We start from the raw sequence: 20,693 nt of genomic DNA, 5'->3' as shown, positions 1-20,693 counted from the left end.
TCTCATTTTTCTTCAGAATGATACAGCAAGACAAAAAAAAAATCCAAATTAAAATTGAATTTTAAAAAAATTGCCTAGTGTAAAAAATATATATATTTGAGTTGTTGGAAGTTTAATAAACCTCATTAGTACTGAAGCTCCTTCCAGTCCCGTTCAATACATTTTTCCAGCGAAAGAAGCGACGGGGTAATTGCCAAAGCCAAAATTCATTTGAGGTATAAACTACCGCTCCAACGAGAGAGAGTAATTATTCCCTCCCCTGACTCTCAGAATGCATAATCTACACCACAATTTATCAGTTTTGTTTACAAATGCTTTCATCTCGTGCTGCAAACGGCCATATTGATTAAAATCGGGGGGGAGAGGGGGGGCTACGGGCTCATTTCCCTGATTATGACCTAAAGAAAACACCAGAACTGCCCGGAAGCGACGATTGGCTGTCGGCCCGCATCCATCAGAGCATGAACAAGCTCCCCCCCTCCCCCCTTTCGTCTTTTGCAGACTCCACGCTTCGTCTTCGCCGCGTGGCTCTCTATCCATCAGCGGAGGGGGAAGTGGTACTTGCATCAGCATCAATTCCACTCTCTCTTTTGTCACTGGGCTCGTATTAAAAAAGAGAGCAGATGACACGAGGGGGGAAACAAAAGAGACAGATCCTCTTTGTTAAGTTCAAGTGGACGCTCCACTGTTCTTCACGTGGGCCTTATCGCTTGCAACTGATGTTATAAATAATGCTGCTAAAGTGCGGGGAGAGAAGTGGCTCGTCTCACTGGTTAGGCAGCGCAGTGACAGCCGAGGCTCTGGCAAAGAACCCGAACATGTCTTGAATATGTCTTCAGATGACGCCTCACTGACAACCGCCTTTTGTACTTCCGTACTGTTTTGACAGTGTGTCAGCTGTCATATACGTTAGACTCGCAGATGTTTTGAAAGACAAATTTGTATGTTTGCCGTCTCATCTTGCCTCCTAAATTGAAATCCACTTTGTTGCCGTCCATTTCTGTCGCTACCGTTTTCACATTTGGATGGCCTCCTTTACATTTTAGAGAAAATTGACACCAAACCTCAACAACTGCGTTCTTTACAGTTCACCAACTGTAACTGGTGACTTTCCTTGTGCGTACAAAGTGCATCTTTCAGAGAGGGAATAAGCCTGCATCCTCTTTTCGTTGTAGACGACCTTTTCTTCTGAATAACTGGCACAGCACGACATTGAGGATTAGACACAGAATGTGTGTGCAACCGAGCTGCGAATAAGGAGTGCAGCTGTTAATGAGGTGTTACAGTGAATGCTTATTTTCTAATTTAATGCCTCAGTGGCTCCATCAAGTTTCTACTGAGCTGGCTTGTATTAGCTTAATAAACAAACTGAACTGCCATTTAAAAATCAGATACGCGAGAGGCCGGTCGTCTCTCGAGTCTGCAGAGGATTGCTTTTGCAGACCGCGTTCATTTGACGCTTGGTGTTAAAGTCTTGTAGTGTAGATGAGAAGGATGTGCATATAGTGCCTTGCAAAAGTATTCGGACACATTTCTTTCACAATCGCATGTTTCAAAGGCGTATTTTATGTGACAGACCAACACAGAGAAGTGCAGACCTTTTCTTTTTGCAATAAATACAATAAAATAAAATATCTAACTACTGACTTCAGAAATTAACTAATTATAATTTAAAGCATAAATTAATCAAACGTAATTGCCTTTCAGGATACACCTGAAAGGCAATTTCAGGTGTATCCGCAAAAGTTTTTTGGCATTTAGGTTTTGCCTGTACAGATTCTGTGTTTTTCGAGACCATAAATGATTATTTTTGAAACCGGGTTTCAGAGTGGATACATTTCAAAATGCTGCCTTTGTGTTCCTCTTTAAAACGACAAAGTCCCTGTCCTGCAGGCGCCTCATTCTCGCAAGTAACAAAAATGGAGCAGTTTGCTGTTTTTTTTTTTTTTTTTTGTCGTTCTCTGCCAGCGTTACAGCGCCACCGATTGGCCAGGCATACCTACTACATCGTTTACTGTGGTGCTGCTTCCCCTTGTTGTTGTCTGTTGTAACTCTAAGAGAGCTGTGGGGCTCGATGGCTCAGACTGGAGAATCTTTTGACAAAGCTGCCACTCCACAAGTCTGATCATACGGGAAGAATTACAAGAAGGAAGTTTTTGTTTAAAAAAAGGCAGCAGAAGTCAAATTTGCAGGTTGCTACAAGTCATGTAGTGGAGACAGCAAACATTCAGAAGAAGATGATCCAGTCAGATGACAACAAGGACAGTAGGACAACAACACTGATGGACTGGTTTGGTCCATCTGGTGGCGAATCTGTGGTAGAGTTCACTGATGCTCTTGGTAAAATCAGAAAGATGTTGAACTGTTTCTGCGAGACACATTGGCACAAATACCAGTTTCCAGATGTGTAAAGAGACTTATGTTACAGATTACAAATTTAAAAACAACAAAAACCTCGAAAACCTTTTCCTTCCACTTAATTATAATTTAAAGTGTTAATAGAGAAGAGTAGCAGTTTGCTTGTTGAAAATTAGAGCGTCCATCACTCTAGTCATAGTCTTAAGTCTCAGAAGTCTGGACCTGATTGTGCAGCTTTACAGGCTAAATTGGTGTGATGTACAGTAAACGCAGGAGTATTTGACTTACCTGGCCATTGCTATTCCAAACACACATCCGCCAACAATAGACCAGAAACCAATCCAGCCTGCATCCACCTGCAAGCAAAAAAAAAAAGAAGAAATTGAACAGTGGGTTAAAAGAGAAGGTAAGAGAGGGAGGACAGAGCAAGACAGAGAGCGAGCACTAAGTGTTTGAAGCCTACTGAGACCTTTCAGTCACCATGTCAGCTAAATTGCCTAGTCTGACAGTATTGCGCGTGTGTGTGTGTGTGTGTGTGTGTGTGTATAAAGGATTGTTGTCCCGCTTCTATTTAGAGGAATGGAAGCCAGCGCTGGAACATTTGCTCAAAGTCAGGAGACAGGATGTTATGGCCAGGGGACTGTCGGAGAATCAATGGCAGGTAAAATGCTGCATGTGTTGCAAACCTACACACAAACACACAACCAATCAGGGCGAGGCACCCAGATGAAAACAAGCAAGTGCCAGCGGCACCGCTTAGCCTCCCCGGGGCAATAACTCACTTTTCACCAATTCCGACCAGATGGAGGACGACACAGCGAGGGAAGCGAGTCAAAGCGAAGGATCCGGCGCTTTTTGCTTAATCATCCTCGGCGCCCACGTGTCACCGAAGGCAACAATAAATAAAAGTGGACTGCCAAAGTTATGGAACATAAAATGCGTTTTGGCGTAGTGAGTGATGAATGCCTGAATGCCATCAATGCTTGATGTAAATGACTTCCTGTGTCGTGTCCTTCGGATTTCTCAAAACGTAACCGCGTCTTCCAACTCAGACGAGTAGCAAAGATCCAAAAGGAAACATTTTAATCAGGAGGATTATAACTGAACATTTGGGTTCAATGATTACCCAATATTTGTCAATGCAAGCTTGTGGAGCACAATGGAAAGATTTATTTATTCTCTTTTAAATTTGCCCTCATTGAGGAAGCGAAACATAAATAGGCTCCTAAGACATTCCAGTTCCTAAATCTGAATTATGGTGCACCATGAGCGGATGTAGAGTTAATTAACCGCGGTATTCTTAGTGCCTTGGAAGCCTTAGAAAGGGCAGATTTGAAGCCTAATCATCTCTGCTATATTTAAAGTGTGTTAATAAGCTTCAGACGACTGCTCCTGTAAAAAGGTAAATCCAAGGCTCCAGGCTTTACACCGGTTTTCATGTTTGTTGTCTTTAATTCACTCTCTCAATAATCCACTCAAACCAAAAGTCTAAACAAATATGACTACCAGCTCTGTTTCGTTCTCCTAACGGCTTTATGTAATCTTGAAAAGCCACACGTTGAACTCGCAAAAAAGAAAAAGGCAGCTTCTGCGCTCTGGTCGAATTGCACCTTGGAAAACGGTTTGGAGATCGATTCCGAGGGGAAACAAAATGAGGTAATTAAACTAAAAGGAGCTCAGACACATTGGATCAGAGTTCTGGGTGCTCGAATTAAAAATGCATATCCACTAAAGCGGTGAAAGCAGATGACTGATGAGCAAAGTGGAGCACCCGTTTCCTGAAACGTCGTCGTTATGGTGACGGGAAGTTCGGCGCTCAATGGGCCCGTCGACAGGTTTCCTCATACACAGATCCCGCAAATGCTTTTAAAAAAATAAACCTTCAGTATTCTAATACGCGAGCAATCATCGTCACTTTACACATTATTTTGTGCTTTAATGAGGGCTTTTACCACTTTGAAAGAGAAAATTGTGGCTAAGCCCATTTAAGTACAGTCTTATAAACACACCTTGCATATCTACGTCCTATGATGATAGTAGTAGACCCCAAACCATTTCATGGATTTTTTTATTTTTATTTTTTTTTTTTTTTTTTGCAATGCAACTCCAAATTATGTGTGAAAACTTTGCCCATTCGGGGATTTTATCCATGGAAGATGTCAAAAATATTCAAAAGAAAATCCAGCTTAGGAATCGCAAAGCTGCTTGAAAGGCTATTGGCTGGCGTTTGCAAAGCAGCCAATCAGGAAGCGCCATTCATTGTCCTTTGTGCCGAGAGGCGACGCCTGGTTCACGCAGCAAGATTTTAAAATGGTCTGGTGATGTTCAAAACCCGAGACACCTCACATATGACGATAGAAATATCATCGGTAAAACAGGTTTAGTCCCACGCCGAGTATAATAATGACAATAAACAGATTTCACTCATGAACGTTCAAATAAACATGGCCGACGAAGAAGAAGCAACGGGGACAGCTTGTTAACCGTTTTTATCAAGAGAAAAGACAATACAAAAGGACGTCTCCAAAGTCCATCGGACCTTTTTGGCATGCCATGGCAGAACGTTTTGTGCTTTTATCTTGTATTTTGAAGAGAGGCGTTTCCATCACACCGCTTTCTGATTGGCTACACGTCACATGTTCTTTTGAGCCGCCTAGATCACTCTTACACACAGCAGGAATATCTTTAGAGCAGTCATGGTCATCAGAGCGTACTTGAGATGTCAGAAGGGGAAGATCAGGTCTAAATCTGGCATCTGAACCATCAGTGGTAGAGTCTACTGCGAGTATTGACACAATAAGGCATATTTGGTGTTTGAGCTATTAAAACACGCAGTTATAAAGGGGCCTCAAGTATTTGTTGTGGCCCCTAAATCCCATGAATATCAGGTGTTCACTGTATGTTCATTACCTGCAAAACCTGGCTAAAAATGATTAGATTTGGCAAGGTGAGGCATCGTCAGTGTAGCTGCAGGGAATAAGCTGATGGGTGAAGAAAAAAAGAAGCACTTCTTTAATTAATGGCTACACGATTTGTGAAAAACAACGCTCGTTGAGAGACTAGTATACTCTCCAAACACCTTAGCTCCGTCTGAAAATCTTGCTCTTGTTCGTGTAAGACAGCAGGTACTTATGAGACCAAAACAACAAAAAACTTGCTTGTTATTAATTTTCAGGGTTCTCACATCCCTCTTGGTGTACCATCCACCAGCCGCTAGACTTTTTATTTATTTATTTTTTATTTTTTGCCTTTGCTCCTGTGCTTATCGCTTGCAGAATCAATTTATGCAACTTGTTAATCTGTTTGGTTGCATTTCCAGGTCATTTAGTGGGATCTTACATCTCAAGATGACAGCAGAGAGACCAGAGCTACTTTGTCACCATTTCTCTCCGGCCTCGAAGTCGGGACGTGTGTTTTACATCTACAGGAGATTTTGCACAAAATGATCCGGCCTGTTTTATTTATTTATTTATTTTTATTTTTAGAAGCAATCAAAATATACACATAGAGAAACATCCAGCAGCAGCAGCAGCAGCTCCCGTGTTATCTGGTGTTAAATTGTGAAAAAGATTGATTAAATAACTAATGGACGTACTTCAAGGAAAGCTGCCTAATCAAATGCAGGTGGAGTATAAAATATTACTGACGCCTGTAAAGTGGATTTCAACAGTAGTGAGAGGTGGAGGAGAGCAGAGCATCAGGAACCACAGCAGCTCTGCCTGCCACTGGCTCCAATGGCCAAAGAGACAAAGTCACACACCTGTTAGTGTGGAGTGTGTGCAAGATTCACGGACTGGTATGAGAGCAAAACAGTTTAGCCCTATTATCGCATTTACACCAGAAATGTGTGACACAGTCTAAATACTTTTATTTCAAACTGAAAAGCAATAATTATTCCAGCAAAACATTTTCTTATATTTATGAATATTTATGATTTTTCTGTGGGCACAAGCAAGGAAAAGTCGTCTATGTTAGAAGTGCAGCATAAATAAATGTTACTTAAAAATACGAAGGGTGACAGACATGATGCCTGTACCGTTTCACAGGATGTCTATGTGATGAGCATTTATCTGCATAGTTTGTGGATCTGAACACCTCTAAAGCTTTCACTGACAGACAGACAGACAGACAGGATGAAATGTCGTTGGAATACGTAAGCCCACATTGGGCTTCGCACAAGATGTCTAAATATGATCTTTTATTCATTCAGACACCCCCAAACTGTCACTAAACAAACATTTCAGCTTGTTGGTTTTTTCTTTCCCCTGACTGCAATACCTGTCCTTTCACTTCAGCAACCTCCGCCCTTCTGCTCCCTCGTTTGTCCTTAATGAAATACAAGCACAGATTCCAGCAATAAAGTTCACGCAAAGCACTGACGTCAACGAGCACCGATGAAAAGATTGAGGGGAAATGAAATCTAGGGAACGAACTTGTATCCTTCTCTGCGGCTTCCCGAGAGAGAGAGGCACAACGCAGAGGTGTGACAAGAAGCGTCTCATCCTCTGCTCTCCTGTGTGTAATTTCCCCACAAGCAGCACCTGTCTGATGAGAACCTCAGAATAATGCTTGTTTTGACATGGGTGGAAGGCAGGCAGGTACAAATCATGCAGAGTGTTTTCCTCCGAGCTGCACAACAAACCGTCCCCTAACTGAACGCGTCCAAAACACTGGCAGCGGCAGGAAAGCAAAGACGACAATCTGACAGGTACGAGAAATGTGAACAAATAACCCAGCAGGAATAACATTAAGACAAGGACACGCAGTGGAACTGCGGAAAAGTTCCCTGCTATTAATTTATTTATTTTTTTAATAATTGACATTTTAAAAAAACATGAAAAATGGTGCACTTTGGCTCAGAAATCAATCTGAAAATCACCGTCTGTTTAAATTCAACACATTTCTTGTGCTCAGACTTGGAAGTAATAATTTGGATCTTACCTGGCTGACGTTGGCTGGAGTCAGAACCATGTCCAGGACTCCAGACCAGCCGCCGATCACTCCAGTGGAGACGGCGTAGGCCAACGCAATCATCAGGAAACGGAAGTTACTGCAGGCGAGAAAGGAAACGAGTCAAGCCTGAACACAGAGAGCTCACAGTCCCTGGAAATTCACATTTTATTACTCATTTCATTTGCAGTGTCTAAAAGTATTTAACCATTCAGGGCATAAAAAAATAAATCTGTCTCTCCAAAGAGTCAATGAGCTGCAGCTCTAGTTGTATCTCATAAAAGTATTGGTTAAAAAAAATGTAAAATTGAAAGTTTTACATTATTAAATGCTTGTCTATTAAGGGAAGTGATCAACAATAGCAGGCTCGATGTATGTAATGGTTAACTGTATCAACAAACATTTTTATTAAGTCACAGTTTAATTTTTTGTTTTTTCTGTCAAACCTTTATTTTTGTTTCAACGCATTTCAATTAAATATTTTCAACGTATTTCAGCTGAAGGAACTGGAAAACTACAACTACATGGAGCTCAGAGTCACACAGGATGGTCCCTCCCCCACCTGTTGCTTCGCAATTTCCAATTAGCATACTAATTATTTTACTTTAAAGAAAGGACAACATGTCTCCCAGCTAAAAACACTAACTAATGGTTTCAATACTAAAGAAGTTGTAGCCATTATTCTTATGAAGGTAACGTTGCTGTAAAATGACAAACAGCCTGTCCAGCTAATATAGGAGCAGGAGGAGAAAGCACAACATTTACCGCGACACACACCTTAAAACACCTGCTAAATTTAACTTAAATACAATTCTATATCTGTATGTATGCTTTAAATTCAAATATTAAATAAATGCTACATATAAAATGACTAATTCTAATATAAGGAGGAACAATCTTTGTTTTTCTTAGTGTTTAGCCTGATCACCTTTATTCAAATATTTCTGCCAATATTACCTTAAATTGTTGGTATTTTTACTAGATGTTTTCATACCGTAAGAACTTGACATTATTGAAACAAAACAAATGATTGTCTCTAAGGAAACAGGAAAATTGATCAAATGGCAGTGCCAGTGGATCTTTCACCCTTTAATTTTGTTTATAAATTACGTCACGATCAACATTTTACTATTTTATCTTGCATGTTTTTATCAAATTGTCGTCATTTTATCAATCGATCGTAATTTGACCGTCATGGTCAATTATAAAGACCTTCCAGAGAAACGAACTGGACTGGTTTGGTTTGGCTTATTCCCGTCTCATTAAAATAAATAAAACTACCCAACAACAGCCACAATGATAGTCTACTGGTGCCGCGTTGCAGGATTTAACACAAACTCTGCTGTTTACCGTCGGTGAAAAACAAAACCAGCTCCCTAATAGCTTAAGCGTGCCCACTTCACTTTCCTCTTTCGGATCGTGTGACACCTCTCCACTCATGTGACACCTGAATACAATCACCAGGAACACAAAAATCTAATCTAATCACCTTTACCCAGTGAGGTGGCAAACTAATTTAAAAATCAGAGCCACCTACTCGGCCCAAACAATGCGATTAGAGACACTAAGCGGCTGACAAATGAGGCAGGGCCGTAGCAGAGCAGGCGGCAGACTCGAAGAGTTTTTCCTTTTTTGTTTTGTTTCACATACCAAGTCGAATATTTATTGAACTGTACTTAGCAGAAGAAAGACTGTGGCTTAAATGTTGCGGGCTTTTTTTTGAGAAAATGTGCACACTCTTTCTTTCGGTCTGTGTGTGTGTGGACCTCGCATGTTGTTTCACTTCAAAATAGCGAGCGGAAAACTCCGGCTCTCTCCCTGCTGCAGATTCTGAGCAACACGAGGCTCCTTGGCCTTGGTGGCAGCGTGGCGGGACAATCATAAAAGCCCTCTGATGGAGCACTCTGTGGGCTTTTTTTCTTCCTGAGCACCCTTTTCATTAACCTTGCCACAACAGCGGAAAATCAATACCCAAGCACCTTTATCTTTATACATGACCTTATATAGACATCCAAAGGAAAGCGGGCACATGCTAGGTATGCTTTAACTTTCCAGTTTTTGGCAGTGATGAAATACCTCTGCAGGAGTCTCCAAGGAGGTCTCAAAAAGAGGGTGTCATCAGCTAAGTGCCATTTGTCCTTGGCCCAGCAAGTTGGAGACAAATGCATCAAGATGTCAACTTTCAAAGCTAAAGAGTGTCTGACCGGAAAGGAGGGATGATCAATACTCGTGCTTTTTATTTGGTCTGTGGAGTTTGATCTCCCAGAGGCAAAAATGGAGAGGGGGTGGGGGGAACACACACACACACACACACACACACACACACACACACGCACACACACACACACACACGCACGCACACAATGCAAAGACACAACCAGGGTTTTAATTAGGCGGCTGCTGTGGAAGCAGATGTGAGCGACTGGAAGCTCTCGTCAAGCTGAAGATCATTAGCGTGTGCTTAGATCTTGACAGGCTAAATGGATGAGCAGATACATCAGTGGGAAGGTGTCAGGAATACTAAGTGATCTGCTGTGCAGCACCTGCCTTCAAAGTTACTATGTGCACTCCTACATTTTTTCATTTCAAGATTCAAACATCGGTACCCCCAGCTGTTGGAGAGCTCTCCCGCCACGGCTGGCCAAGAAAAATATTCATCGTGAATTAACGGTTGTTTATGTCCAACTTTTCGACCGGCTGAAAATAGACTTAAAATGCAAACGTGCACAAGTGCAGGATCAACCACCTAAGAGGAGTTCGACATAGATCTCAAACCAGCAGAGGTTGTACTCTCTAAAGCGTTCAAGTTATGGAAAAGTGGCAAACGGAAAGCAATTATTGAAAGAAAACCATATAAAACTCCAATGGAAAGTTTTCTCAGGGCGTGCAACAAATGAAGCTGGACCAGAAATATTCTTCTTTAACGCACATGCAAAACAAATAAGATGTTTAATCTCACCAAGTTTCTATCCTGGTAAAATAAATGTTAGATGAAAAAATGAATCCAATCTCAGTGAGCTTTCGCTATTTTGCACAGACGAATGGGCAGGAATTCCCCCACATGTACCAAACGAGTAGAGACACCTTCATAAAAAGCCTCAATCCAATCTGACTGAGCTTCAGCTACACAAGAACAGCTAAAGATTTAGATTCTGTCACATCGTGTTTAGATTTAGTGAAAATGTGGCGAAATACAAACAAATGACCAACTTTTAGAGTCAATTTTAGCAGCAGAAAAATCTTGGCTATTCCTTTTCATTACGGTTTTTTTTTGTTGTTGTTGTTGTTTAATTACAAAATATCCAATATAGACTGAAGCAAAACATGAAAACATGTAAGAGGTAGAAATTATGGATGCACTAATCCATTTGCCGACTGACAATGCCAGTTGCAAAAAAAAACAAAACCAAATAAAAGAGTTATCAGCTAGAATCAGAATGGGCAGGCCACCCATCATGACTGCAGCAGAACCTCGAGTTCCCATTCATAACCTCATATAAACGTGTACATCTCTGTCCAGAACCATCCCCCTGGGTTTCTATCTGCTTGGTCTCTGTCATCCATCAACAGCAACGCCCACGGTGGGGAGGGGGGGCGCTGAGCCTCTCTGAGCTGGTCACAAATCCAGGCGCCACAGTGGAGTGATTTCTTACTCAAGGAGAACAAATGCAGCCAAGAAAAGTTAAGCCAACTCCCCGACTGCTGTGGCCCGGCTTGTCTTCTTCCCTCTCCAGCCTTTATTCCCCGGCCACTGCTGCGGGCGTCATTCCTTAACAAGCCGAGCACCGATTCTCAGGCGCTGCTGCTTCCTGGTGGCCCAGGGGGATAAACTTGGCCTTGATGGAAAGTGTGATGGTGTGAAGAAACGGGAGAGGGGTGAGGGTAGGAAGGGGGGGTGCAGAGGATTATAATAAAGTGTGATTCAATTTTACCTCCTCTTTGAGTCTCTTGTGGGTGGAAATAGACAAACAATAAATAGATGCCACTGACTTCCAGGGCCTTGTCTTAATAGACCATCTCTGTCTAAACATTAGACGCGTCTCTTGGGAGTAATGCTTATATGAAAACAGCAACTACTTTATCATCCGTTAAGAATCTAGAGGGAGGGCAGGCGAGGTTCTCCGACGACTGCTTTGATTTGGTAACAATGGCCGCCATCCATTGCCGGACTGGCTCCTTTTAGGAGCCTCTGGCATCTGCAAGTGAGAAGCCAGACAAAACTTTGAAGCTTCACCCAAGCATCACCCACCGACCCCTGACTGAAATGAGGCCATGAAACAATACAGCAGTGGAAAAGCAGTTTTCTGTGGAAATGGATCTCAACAATCACAGGCACAGGGTAAGGAGATGTTGCAGACGAGGTGTGGGCAGGTCTGTGTTTGCCGTCTGAGCATGAGGAGTTTTTACCTGAGGAGTCTGCAGATGCTGCTCCTGTAGCTGAGCCTCTGGCTGGCCGCGGCCACACTGGGGGGCACGGGCGGGCGCGACGGGAAGTAGAGCAGCACGGCTACAAAAAACAGCCCGATCGCCGCCAACTCTGCCACAGCACAGAGACGCTGAGAGTTAGTTTCACAGATACAGTAAAACACTCAACAATGTGACTCTTTTTTTTATTTTTTTTTTTATAAAAAAGGTCAACATGACATCTCTGAAGACCCTTCACTGAGATAAAGTTGTAGACTAGAAGGCATGACAGTGAAATGAAAGTGTCTGACAATGCCGTCTGGTTGACACTACAACCCGCTTCTCTTGGGGACGTAATCCGGTTTACGCTTTTGGGATCAAGAATGACGGAAAAAATGCACTGCCATGTTATTTTTCTGTCACTGCAACGTGGAGGAAAGGGTGAAACGTAAGTTGTTGTTTTATTCTAATTTTTTTGACAGCGGAAAGGAAGAGCAGTCTCACACTTTGAAGTTTGTATCATTCTAACATCTACTTACTTTGTTGGGCTTTTATGTGATAGCTAAGGTTGTACCGATATAATATTGACATCAGAGAACGGTCCAATATCAACCCCCCCAAAAGAAGTATTGGATCATATTGACCTGCAACTAAAACCTCAGCATTTAGTCCGGCCCGCATTTCTGTTCAGCAGTGCCTGTATCCTACACACAGACCAACTGGTTAATAATAATCGATCAGTTTATACATACTGTTGTTGACTATTGTTTTCTGTTTGAGTAACTAGGCTTTTCTAACATGCCACGCTACAAAATACGTAATAAAAGGAAGCATAGTTGGTGCTGATGCTGAGTCGGTTCAATATTCAAAGCTGCAATATCAGACACCTGTGGTGATAGCCCAACACAAAGTAATATAAACCTGGAGCGAGGGGAAAAAACATGGATGCATTACTTATTTTATTTTTTTAAACAAATAAAAACTCCTGCTTCTCATTTAAGTGTCCGGGTCAACTTTCTGGCGCACCCCCAGCTAACAAGTCCTTTTTCCACAAGTTCCAGTGACAAAGTCATGAGCAGCTTTTGAACCTTTAACACCAGGCTTGAAACTTTCCTTACAGCTAAAGCAGCCAAGGTCATCCTGAGTCGACTCTGGAGTTTTGTTGCTACAGGCTGAGGCGGCCGGAGGAAAACTGAACACCTCTCCTCGCTCTGCTACATTGTTTACCTTCTCTCCAATTAGCATTTTTTGCTGTTCTTCCAACTTCAACTTTCAACTAAAACTTTCCTTAGACAGGAAACTTGAAAATTCTGAATAGAATGATCTTGACTGCATTGTTCAACAACTAAGATCAACTTTTATTCTGATAAGTCATAAGTGCATTAAAGTGCAAGCTGAAGAGTGACAGAATAAGATGTAAGTTTTGTTTGTCTCAAAATGACCTGGAGTCATTTAACATAGAGTTCAGCTGGAGAGACTTCAGACTTATCATTACTCTGCATCAAACATAAACATTTCGCTATAAACCATTAAGTCCGTGAATGTCACCGGCTAATAAATCAAGCGCACCCTTTCGTAGGAAAATATAAGCGTCGTCTGTCAGAGCTCCAGTCTGCTACTTGCTTTTACGACTGATCACACCAGGGAAAGACCGTCGAGTGTCAGACAAGCTATTTCAGTCAAGCCTCTTGTCTATAAAGCACAAGTCAAATGCTACGTTCACACAGCAGATCTTGATGCTCAATTCCAATTTTTTGCAAAACTTTGATTTCGCTCATATTTAGCAAAGGCGCGATCGCAGTATGACTTCTGTGTGTGAACGATTTAGGACCCCAAAGTGACCCACATTCGCAGGAGAACGTAGACGTTTCCAGGAGGGTAATGATGGATGCTGCCATATATAGATCAATTTTATAGCAATAGGAGTCAACAGCGCTCTCACACGAGACGACGGACGCTAATAAACAGAAAAGCACAACTAATAGCAATGGCCTTTAGTCTGTTTGGATGTGGAGTCAGAGGCCAGAGTGGTGGGACTGTGACACGATGCACTTCATCGTCGTTCAGAGTTTTATTACTGGAATGGACTCGCCACATCTGGTTTCTTCTGGTGCAGATTTATGACGCATGTCAATGACGTAAAAGTTGGACTAAATGCAATTTGGCTGTTCTGACTGCAGACGCTTTGAAAACAATCCAATACGCATCCAGTTTAGCATCACATATGAAGTGGCACAAATCACATTTTTTCTCTGGGAGAAAAGATTGAGGGGCTCAGACTCCCATGAAAACCTTGGAAATGGGGTCACATTTTCCTGCTCTGCCCTCTGGGTGAAACTGCAGCTCGACTTTGACACTGAAGCCTGATCGACAATCTCTTGTTTGGGACGATGTGCAGCGGTCAGTTTTTTTTTTTTTTTTTGGTTGGCCAAACGTCTAATACTGATCTCGTCTCATCAATTAGCCTTTCATCCACATGTTTGTTTTGCTCCCTACGTAGCTACAGACATATTACAGATGGGACTTCTTACAGTTTCTTTTCACTCTTCCATAGGAGTGAACTACGAATATTTCCCTGTTGGACCTCAAGTAGGAAATCTTTCTTTCCTTTTCATGACCTTCAAGAACTTCCAATTGATAAATTATGTCTGCTGTGTCCTTCAAAAATTAATAACACTAACTTAGATTAAACAAAGCCGCTGCTACAGTCTATTACAGCATGCTTGTTTCTCTTTTCATCATGCTTTTAATTTTCTGAATCAGTTAAGCATAACAGTCCCAGCAAGCTATTTTTCAGAGGCACAGTTATGAGGATTATAGCTGGAGCTCTTGGCGTTTGTGTAAGATTCTTGAAACCCTGTTGCCTGATTGTATTTCTGTCCCCTGACGGCGCAGATACGATGTCGAAATAATGTGCCATCGATCGCGCGTGCCTTCCCGAGCTTCTTGCTCTCCACCCCGTACCTGCATACAAAACCAGCTGGATTCTGTTCCGGATGAAGGCGGTGGACGGCGGCGCGGCGCCCGTCTGGGAGTTGTTGGGAGCTGGAACGATGAGAGGTCCCACTATGAACGACGTGGCGCCTCCCAGGTAGGAGAACAGAGAGGCCACGGCTGTGGCCGTTGCTCTCTGGTCGGGGGCGAACCACGTGGTGGAGAGGTACGGCCCGGCGCTCATTATGGTTGGCCCGGCCAGACCGTTCAGAAACTGGCCTCCATGTATTAACCTGCAACAGAAAAGGTCAAATATGGTGATTTCAAACATGCATTTGGGCCACGCTATATCAAGAAAACATATAATTGCTTCGCTTTTGATGAATATTCCAATGATGACATCAATTATGTTTAAATAAAACTCTTCTGACTCTTGTCTTTGATCAAAATGTCCTCACTTTTTGAGCTTTAGCAGCAGAGGCACCAAAAACATCCATCCAGTCAGTGAGAGTCTGTCCTAAAGGTTAAATATATTATCGACAAGCAGAGTTTAGAGGCAACCAGACATTGCATCCAAACAGTCCTGTGTGATTATAGTATTGCACACATTCGGTCATTTTCAAAGAAATCCAACTACCTGTTTGAAAAGACTTTTTTAAAAGCAGAAATCCTACAATAAGAAACAACAGTTATTTTTAACAAAAGCACAGTTGCATCACCCTTGGAACTGTCTTTTGTCAACAGGACGGCCATTAGCAGGACAGTTTGTAACGTCTGAGCAGTAAAGAGGATCTCTCACCAGTCCTCTTTGCACCGTCCCTCTGGATTGGCCACGGTTTCTAGCCTGCTCTCTTTTCTTCAGCTTTGTTAAAGTTGAAATGTCTTGGTATTAAAAAGAACTTATGATGCCATACATAGTCTCATTCTATCGAGGAGAGCCTTTGGAAGAGACTCACAAAACCGTTTTTGAGTCTTAGAGGGTGAGAAGGAGAGATATGTTCTTAAAATTTTAAGCTTTTGGGCATACAACAACAAGACCTTTACAACAAGTTTGTCCTCAATTAGTGTTTTCAAAATAACGTAGATTTTAGACATAGTTATTGTAAACTCACAGTTGTGAAAGACTACTTTCTGAGGAAGCACAAAAGCAGCTCATCTTTTTAGGTTCAAGACAGAAGAGCCACAAAATACCAATTAGACATTTCTAGAAACAAATCTGAAAGAAAAGTTAAGCAGAAACTGAAACAATCTTTAGCTACTTTTATTTTAAAGGAAATGGCAGGAGCAGTAATAATTCTGTCTCCAGCTATTCTGCTAAAATATTTCTTTTTCTTTAATATTTATAGGATTCCCCCCCCCCCACCACCAAGGCACGCTAAGTGTGAAATTAGGTAACCGTAGTAAAAGACTAATTACTTTTTGTGCTTGTTACACATCTTCACCTGAGACGGCGGCAATACATTTCTCAACGTCTGTACCGCTAATAAACATCCAGGCTAAAGACGGCTGCACCATACGGCGCTCCATCGGTGTACTCATGAAATATAAAGTAAACAAATGAAGACATGCAGTAAATTATTTGTTTATGAGCGTCTAACAGAAAAATGGCAAGCGAGGGAATTAAAAGAAGCAAGGTGTAATTATCTCCAGGGATTAGTTTAGCAACTGGAGTCCAACTTTCAGTCGCACTTTCGCACCTCGAGACCCAGCTGTGCGAGACGGATGCATTGTGAGATATCGCCCCCACCCGATGCCACCGGAGCCCCTCGCCGCCCTCGGCCCCCTCCGGACCCGTCTGACGGAGACAGCCAGCCGCTGGAGACAGCTCACGGCTGATTGATTGTCTCTAAGCTCAGTAAAGACACCGTTCATTCACAGCAGTCTGAGGTGGCTCAGCGGGGACTGAGGCGGGAAAGGAGGGGAGAGAAAATCATGGCAAACAAAGAGGGGGAGGAGAGGAGATCCTACGCTTATGTGGAGATTTTGGAGACTCAAAAATATGCAGCAAGTTTTCCATCAGAATGGAAATTTGACGATCAAGAGAGTTTAATAAACTTTATTAAACTGATTCCTTTGGCGATGAGCCTATATATCAGGGATTTATACATTCAGCTTTGGGCAACCACTGAGCGAAAAGACATAGTCTCATTCAATTTCTATAAATCTCACAACTATAAAGGAGAGTTTTTGCTACCAGCATTGCCCCCGTGATAAGTCATGTAGCTCCAGACTCTAAAGAACAGCAGGCTTGTCATTGGCTCGTAAAAGCCTCATCTTCACATTCCTACTAATTGTTCTAATACTAATTAAATGTCACACATAAAGTTGCACTAAAATAAAGCATCAGGAGGCTTTATTTTGTTCAGAACTGTCATTATCACATGCTCTCACCTCTACAAGTCTGTGTTCACCATCTGATCTCAGGATGTGGACAGGTTTCTTTAAAAGTCACAATAACTTTCAGTGACCTGCATGTTCAGACAGGAACATGTTCCACTTTCATCTGATTCACATAATTCGCTAAATTACTATTATTATTTTTCAGGTTTTATGTTTCTGAAGTGTCTGTCTAGCTTTTGAGGTACCACTATCTTGCAGATCTAAGCCTGTAAACTGTGAATTGTAAATTTGTAGAATTGTGTGTGTTACTGTGTTAGCATGCAGAACGCTACTTTTGCTGAAACATCTGAATTTATTTTTCTCTCCATATTTAAAAATTCCTTGAATGTCTGGTGATGAAGGTCTATTGCTCTTCACAAAGTAGTCATGAAAAGGTAAAGGATTGGAAGGCCATCCTAGCATTCAGCACAACCAAAGTGAGCAAACCTTCCTTGGTGTAGACAGAGCACAGGCTTAATGTATGATGGTATTAAGTAGCATTATTATGGCGTTTTTCCACCACCTGCAGATAGCACTTGAAGGAAGTTTGATGATAGTTGACCATATTTTTGGGTTGTATGTTGTCTCTGAGTTGTGAGGGTGATATCTGCTTTTTTTTCCTGACCTCTCCAAAACCATCTGTCTGACTGAACTGGTGATCAAATTAGACGAGCGAGGCTATATGATCCTTAAAAATTAGATGCTTTAGACTTTAGCATCCATTACCTGTATGTAATATTGCAGCTTTGTTAGTAAGGTGTATTTATAGTTTTGAGAGATTTTTTTTTAAAATTGAAACTCGGTTATGGTTTGGAATTTGTTGCATTATCAAGATGCGACTTGAAAGACCACATCAGACCCACCAAAAGCGTCAAAATTACACATTTATACAGACAAAAAATATGTCGTGGCAAATGTTAAAGTTAAAAAAGCATGCCTGTTAAGTTGCTGGTGAAGTTTTAAAGTTTTAAAGAGGAGCAGTAAAAACCAAGAGTGGGACGAGTGGAAAAGTAAGGGCCACAGAGTAATCGAGGAGGTTCTGATGAGTGGGTTGGGATGTCAGCGGGTCTAAGATGTGGGAAGAAGATATAGGGTGAATAAGTTTCTCTCCTAACAGTCTGCCTCTGACCACAGCTCTTTATGGTCTGCTGTGACACATTCATCTGTGGAGCCTAGAAGCTGTGGACAGTAATGGTAGAAAGAGCTCAAATAATTGCATGTGAAACGAAGTGTACATTTTGCAGACGATTTTGTCAGGTGTCACGGTTAAATGTTGCCGTCATCAACTCCGATACTCGTGATGCACCCTCCACCCCTCTATGAAGTGTTTGCTCAGCCGCAGCAAAGTGAATATAAGGGTTTGAATGTTGCACCTCTGCGCCGCAACTTTGACATCCAAAATGGCTATTTAGGCATTTGCATCTCTAAAAACAACAACTACAACAAGGTGTTGATTTTAAATGTACAACATAGGTATTTTTGCTTCCCAAAATCAAATGTTCAACTGAGTTTTGTTGTGACTTGCTAAATGCAAAGCATTGACTTATTTTAATAGCTGATTGATTGGTTCATCATTAATAATAAAGTTATTGAATTCACAAAACCCTTGTGGTAAAGCTGGGCACATTTGCTGCAGCAATCTAGTAAAGACATTAATTGGCAAAAACTAAGTCAGGAAATCTATTAAAAATTTACATCATCATTGCTTTATATTTAAGATAATTTTACTATTTATTACAATTCAGATTGCTGAAAACGTGTTAACCTATTTATGAAACGAGACGCGGTGTGAAAAAAGAAAGACAGTCGGGGGCATTAAGTTGATGGAGGACACACTTTGCCCTCTCTGTCTGTAACTTTCCTGACTGTGCTACTTGACGCTCTCAGTGTGTAAAAGCTAAAAGTCCAAGGTCCCCACCTGAACCACTTTGTCCCACTCAAAGCTTCGAACAAAGCTGCTTCAGGACTCTGAACCAACGACCAGCTGCCTTGCACCGTTTCTTCTTGTTGTTGTAAACTCAACAGACAGAGCAGGCTTGGCTTTTCGTGAGGAGCCAACAAACACAGGAAATGTGGAGAGGCCAGTTCAGTCAGAGCTCACGCAGCCTCACCAAAAATAAGGCGTTTTGTTAAGAAGAACGACAGAACCAACTCACTCTTTAGAACCTGAACTCACTTCTCTTTCGTCCTTGATTGCGACGGTTTAACCCTGTCGAGGTTTTCAGTGCATCACCTTTTTCTTTCTGTCGAGATTCAGACATAAACCTCTTTGATTTTTGCTGCTAATGATTTTAAACCTGATGGATTGTCTTTATCTTTACCTTTGAAATAAAGAAAGAAAGAGACTCCAGGTAAAATAAGGTAACATCTGTTCATATCAATGTGATGTACTTTCTGTTTTTGATTAATCTTACGGTTAGATCGGATTGGATTATTCTAAACTACTTTTTCTCAGACTGGGAATTTTTCCAGTTATGATTTAGATTTATTTTTGTGTTATTGTATCAAACTTGTGTGACGTGAAGTTTGCGTCAGAAAGCCTCGTCTTGTGGGGTTCCTCAAGCTTCAGTTCTGGGCCCTAGTCTTTTCCTACTCTGTGTGCATCCACTGGTGACATCCAGCTCCACTGGGTTTTTTTTTCTTTTCTTTTTTTTTAATCTCGATTATTCCGAGTTTCATAAATTGTCTAAGTTAATTTAGTGCATGTCGGAGTTCCCAAAAAATGGGTTTAATGGCCATTTTCTCCTGCTAAATGAATATAAAACAGAGCCATTGATCCAGCAATATCTCAGTTTTATAGGCTCCTCTGTTAAACCGTGCCTCAGTAATTTGGACAAGCCAATGGCTGCGCTGGATGTTTAAGTCAGAGGATTTATCACCGCAATCTGTGACACCAACACCTGAGAATCGACTCCCTCTGCCAATTAAAAAGCAGCCGAGGTCGTCTTCTTCACACAATGATTTCATTAGAACAGCAATTCTTTCATTTAGTGTCATTTTAGACTCTTTTTATTATGTTTTTCTATTCTTTATCCTATAGTGAACATAAATACACTTTGCTTATTCAGTTACATAGTATTTCTATTTAATGGAGACTGACATTTGCTATGAACTGGCATTACATAAATGAACTGAATTATTTCCTCTTGTTTTTCTGCATATATCTTTTAACAATACGATTACTTGCCAGCTAATCCGTTAAAAAAAATTAGATTATTTGCAAACTGGAGGTAGAGCAAAAATAACAAACAGCCAGCCAACTTAGAAAAAAAAAAGAAGAAGAGCATTCAGGACCTCAGAGATTGTGAAATCTTTTTTAGGTTGGTCCCTTGCTGTCTATTAAATCACAGGAAGAATGTGATCACAAAAATGTCTCCGGAATGACAGCAGATGAAGAAAAATGGTGACAAACAAGACGAATTAGAGGTCAGCTGAGGATGCTGCGCTGTTGGAGGGAAGGAAGAGGGGAGAAATGGAGTAGCCATTTCAAAAAGTGACGATTAATCACAGTCGATGAACCCTGGCAGGCCGAATTTGATTGAGAACGAGACACAGAAGAAACCTGCCCTGCTGCGAAATCGGCCCGACTGCTTCTGGTCCGCAAGAGCTTATGGACACAATTCAGAAAAAAAACGAATGAACAAAAAAAAAAAAAAGGCCAACCCAAT

At 41.6% G+C, this 20,693-nt stretch overlaps 1 protein-coding gene across 1 annotated transcript in view; it reads right to left on the bottom strand.

The window, feature by feature from the left end:
- slc49a4 (solute carrier family 49 member 4) overlaps nucleotides 1–20,693 on the bottom strand; it is a 48,307-nt gene that overhangs the window by 17,618 nt on the left and 9,996 nt on the right. Inside the window, exons 3-6 of the mRNA XM_015059149.1 lie at nucleotides 14,677–14,939; nucleotides 11,716–11,845; nucleotides 7,300–7,408; nucleotides 2,647–2,714 (exon numbers count right to left, since the gene is read on the bottom strand). Of these exons, the coding sequence (XP_014914635.1) occupies nucleotides 2,647–2,714; nucleotides 7,300–7,408; nucleotides 11,716–11,845; nucleotides 14,677–14,939 (570 nt within the window). The remainder of the gene's footprint in view (nucleotides 1–2,646; nucleotides 2,715–7,299; nucleotides 7,409–11,715; nucleotides 11,846–14,676; nucleotides 14,940–20,693) is intronic.

The sequence above is a fragment of the Poecilia latipinna genome, unplaced genomic scaffold (genome assembly GCF_001443285.1).
Source record: "Poecilia latipinna isolate Pla-1442-1.1 unplaced genomic scaffold, P_latipinna-1.0 Scaffold1604, whole genome shotgun sequence".
Lineage (NCBI taxonomy): Eukaryota > Metazoa > Chordata > Actinopteri > Cyprinodontiformes > Poeciliidae > Poecilia > Poecilia latipinna.
The sequence above is the reverse complement of the archived record's forward strand: the minus strand, read 5'-3'. Positions and strand labels throughout refer to the sequence as shown.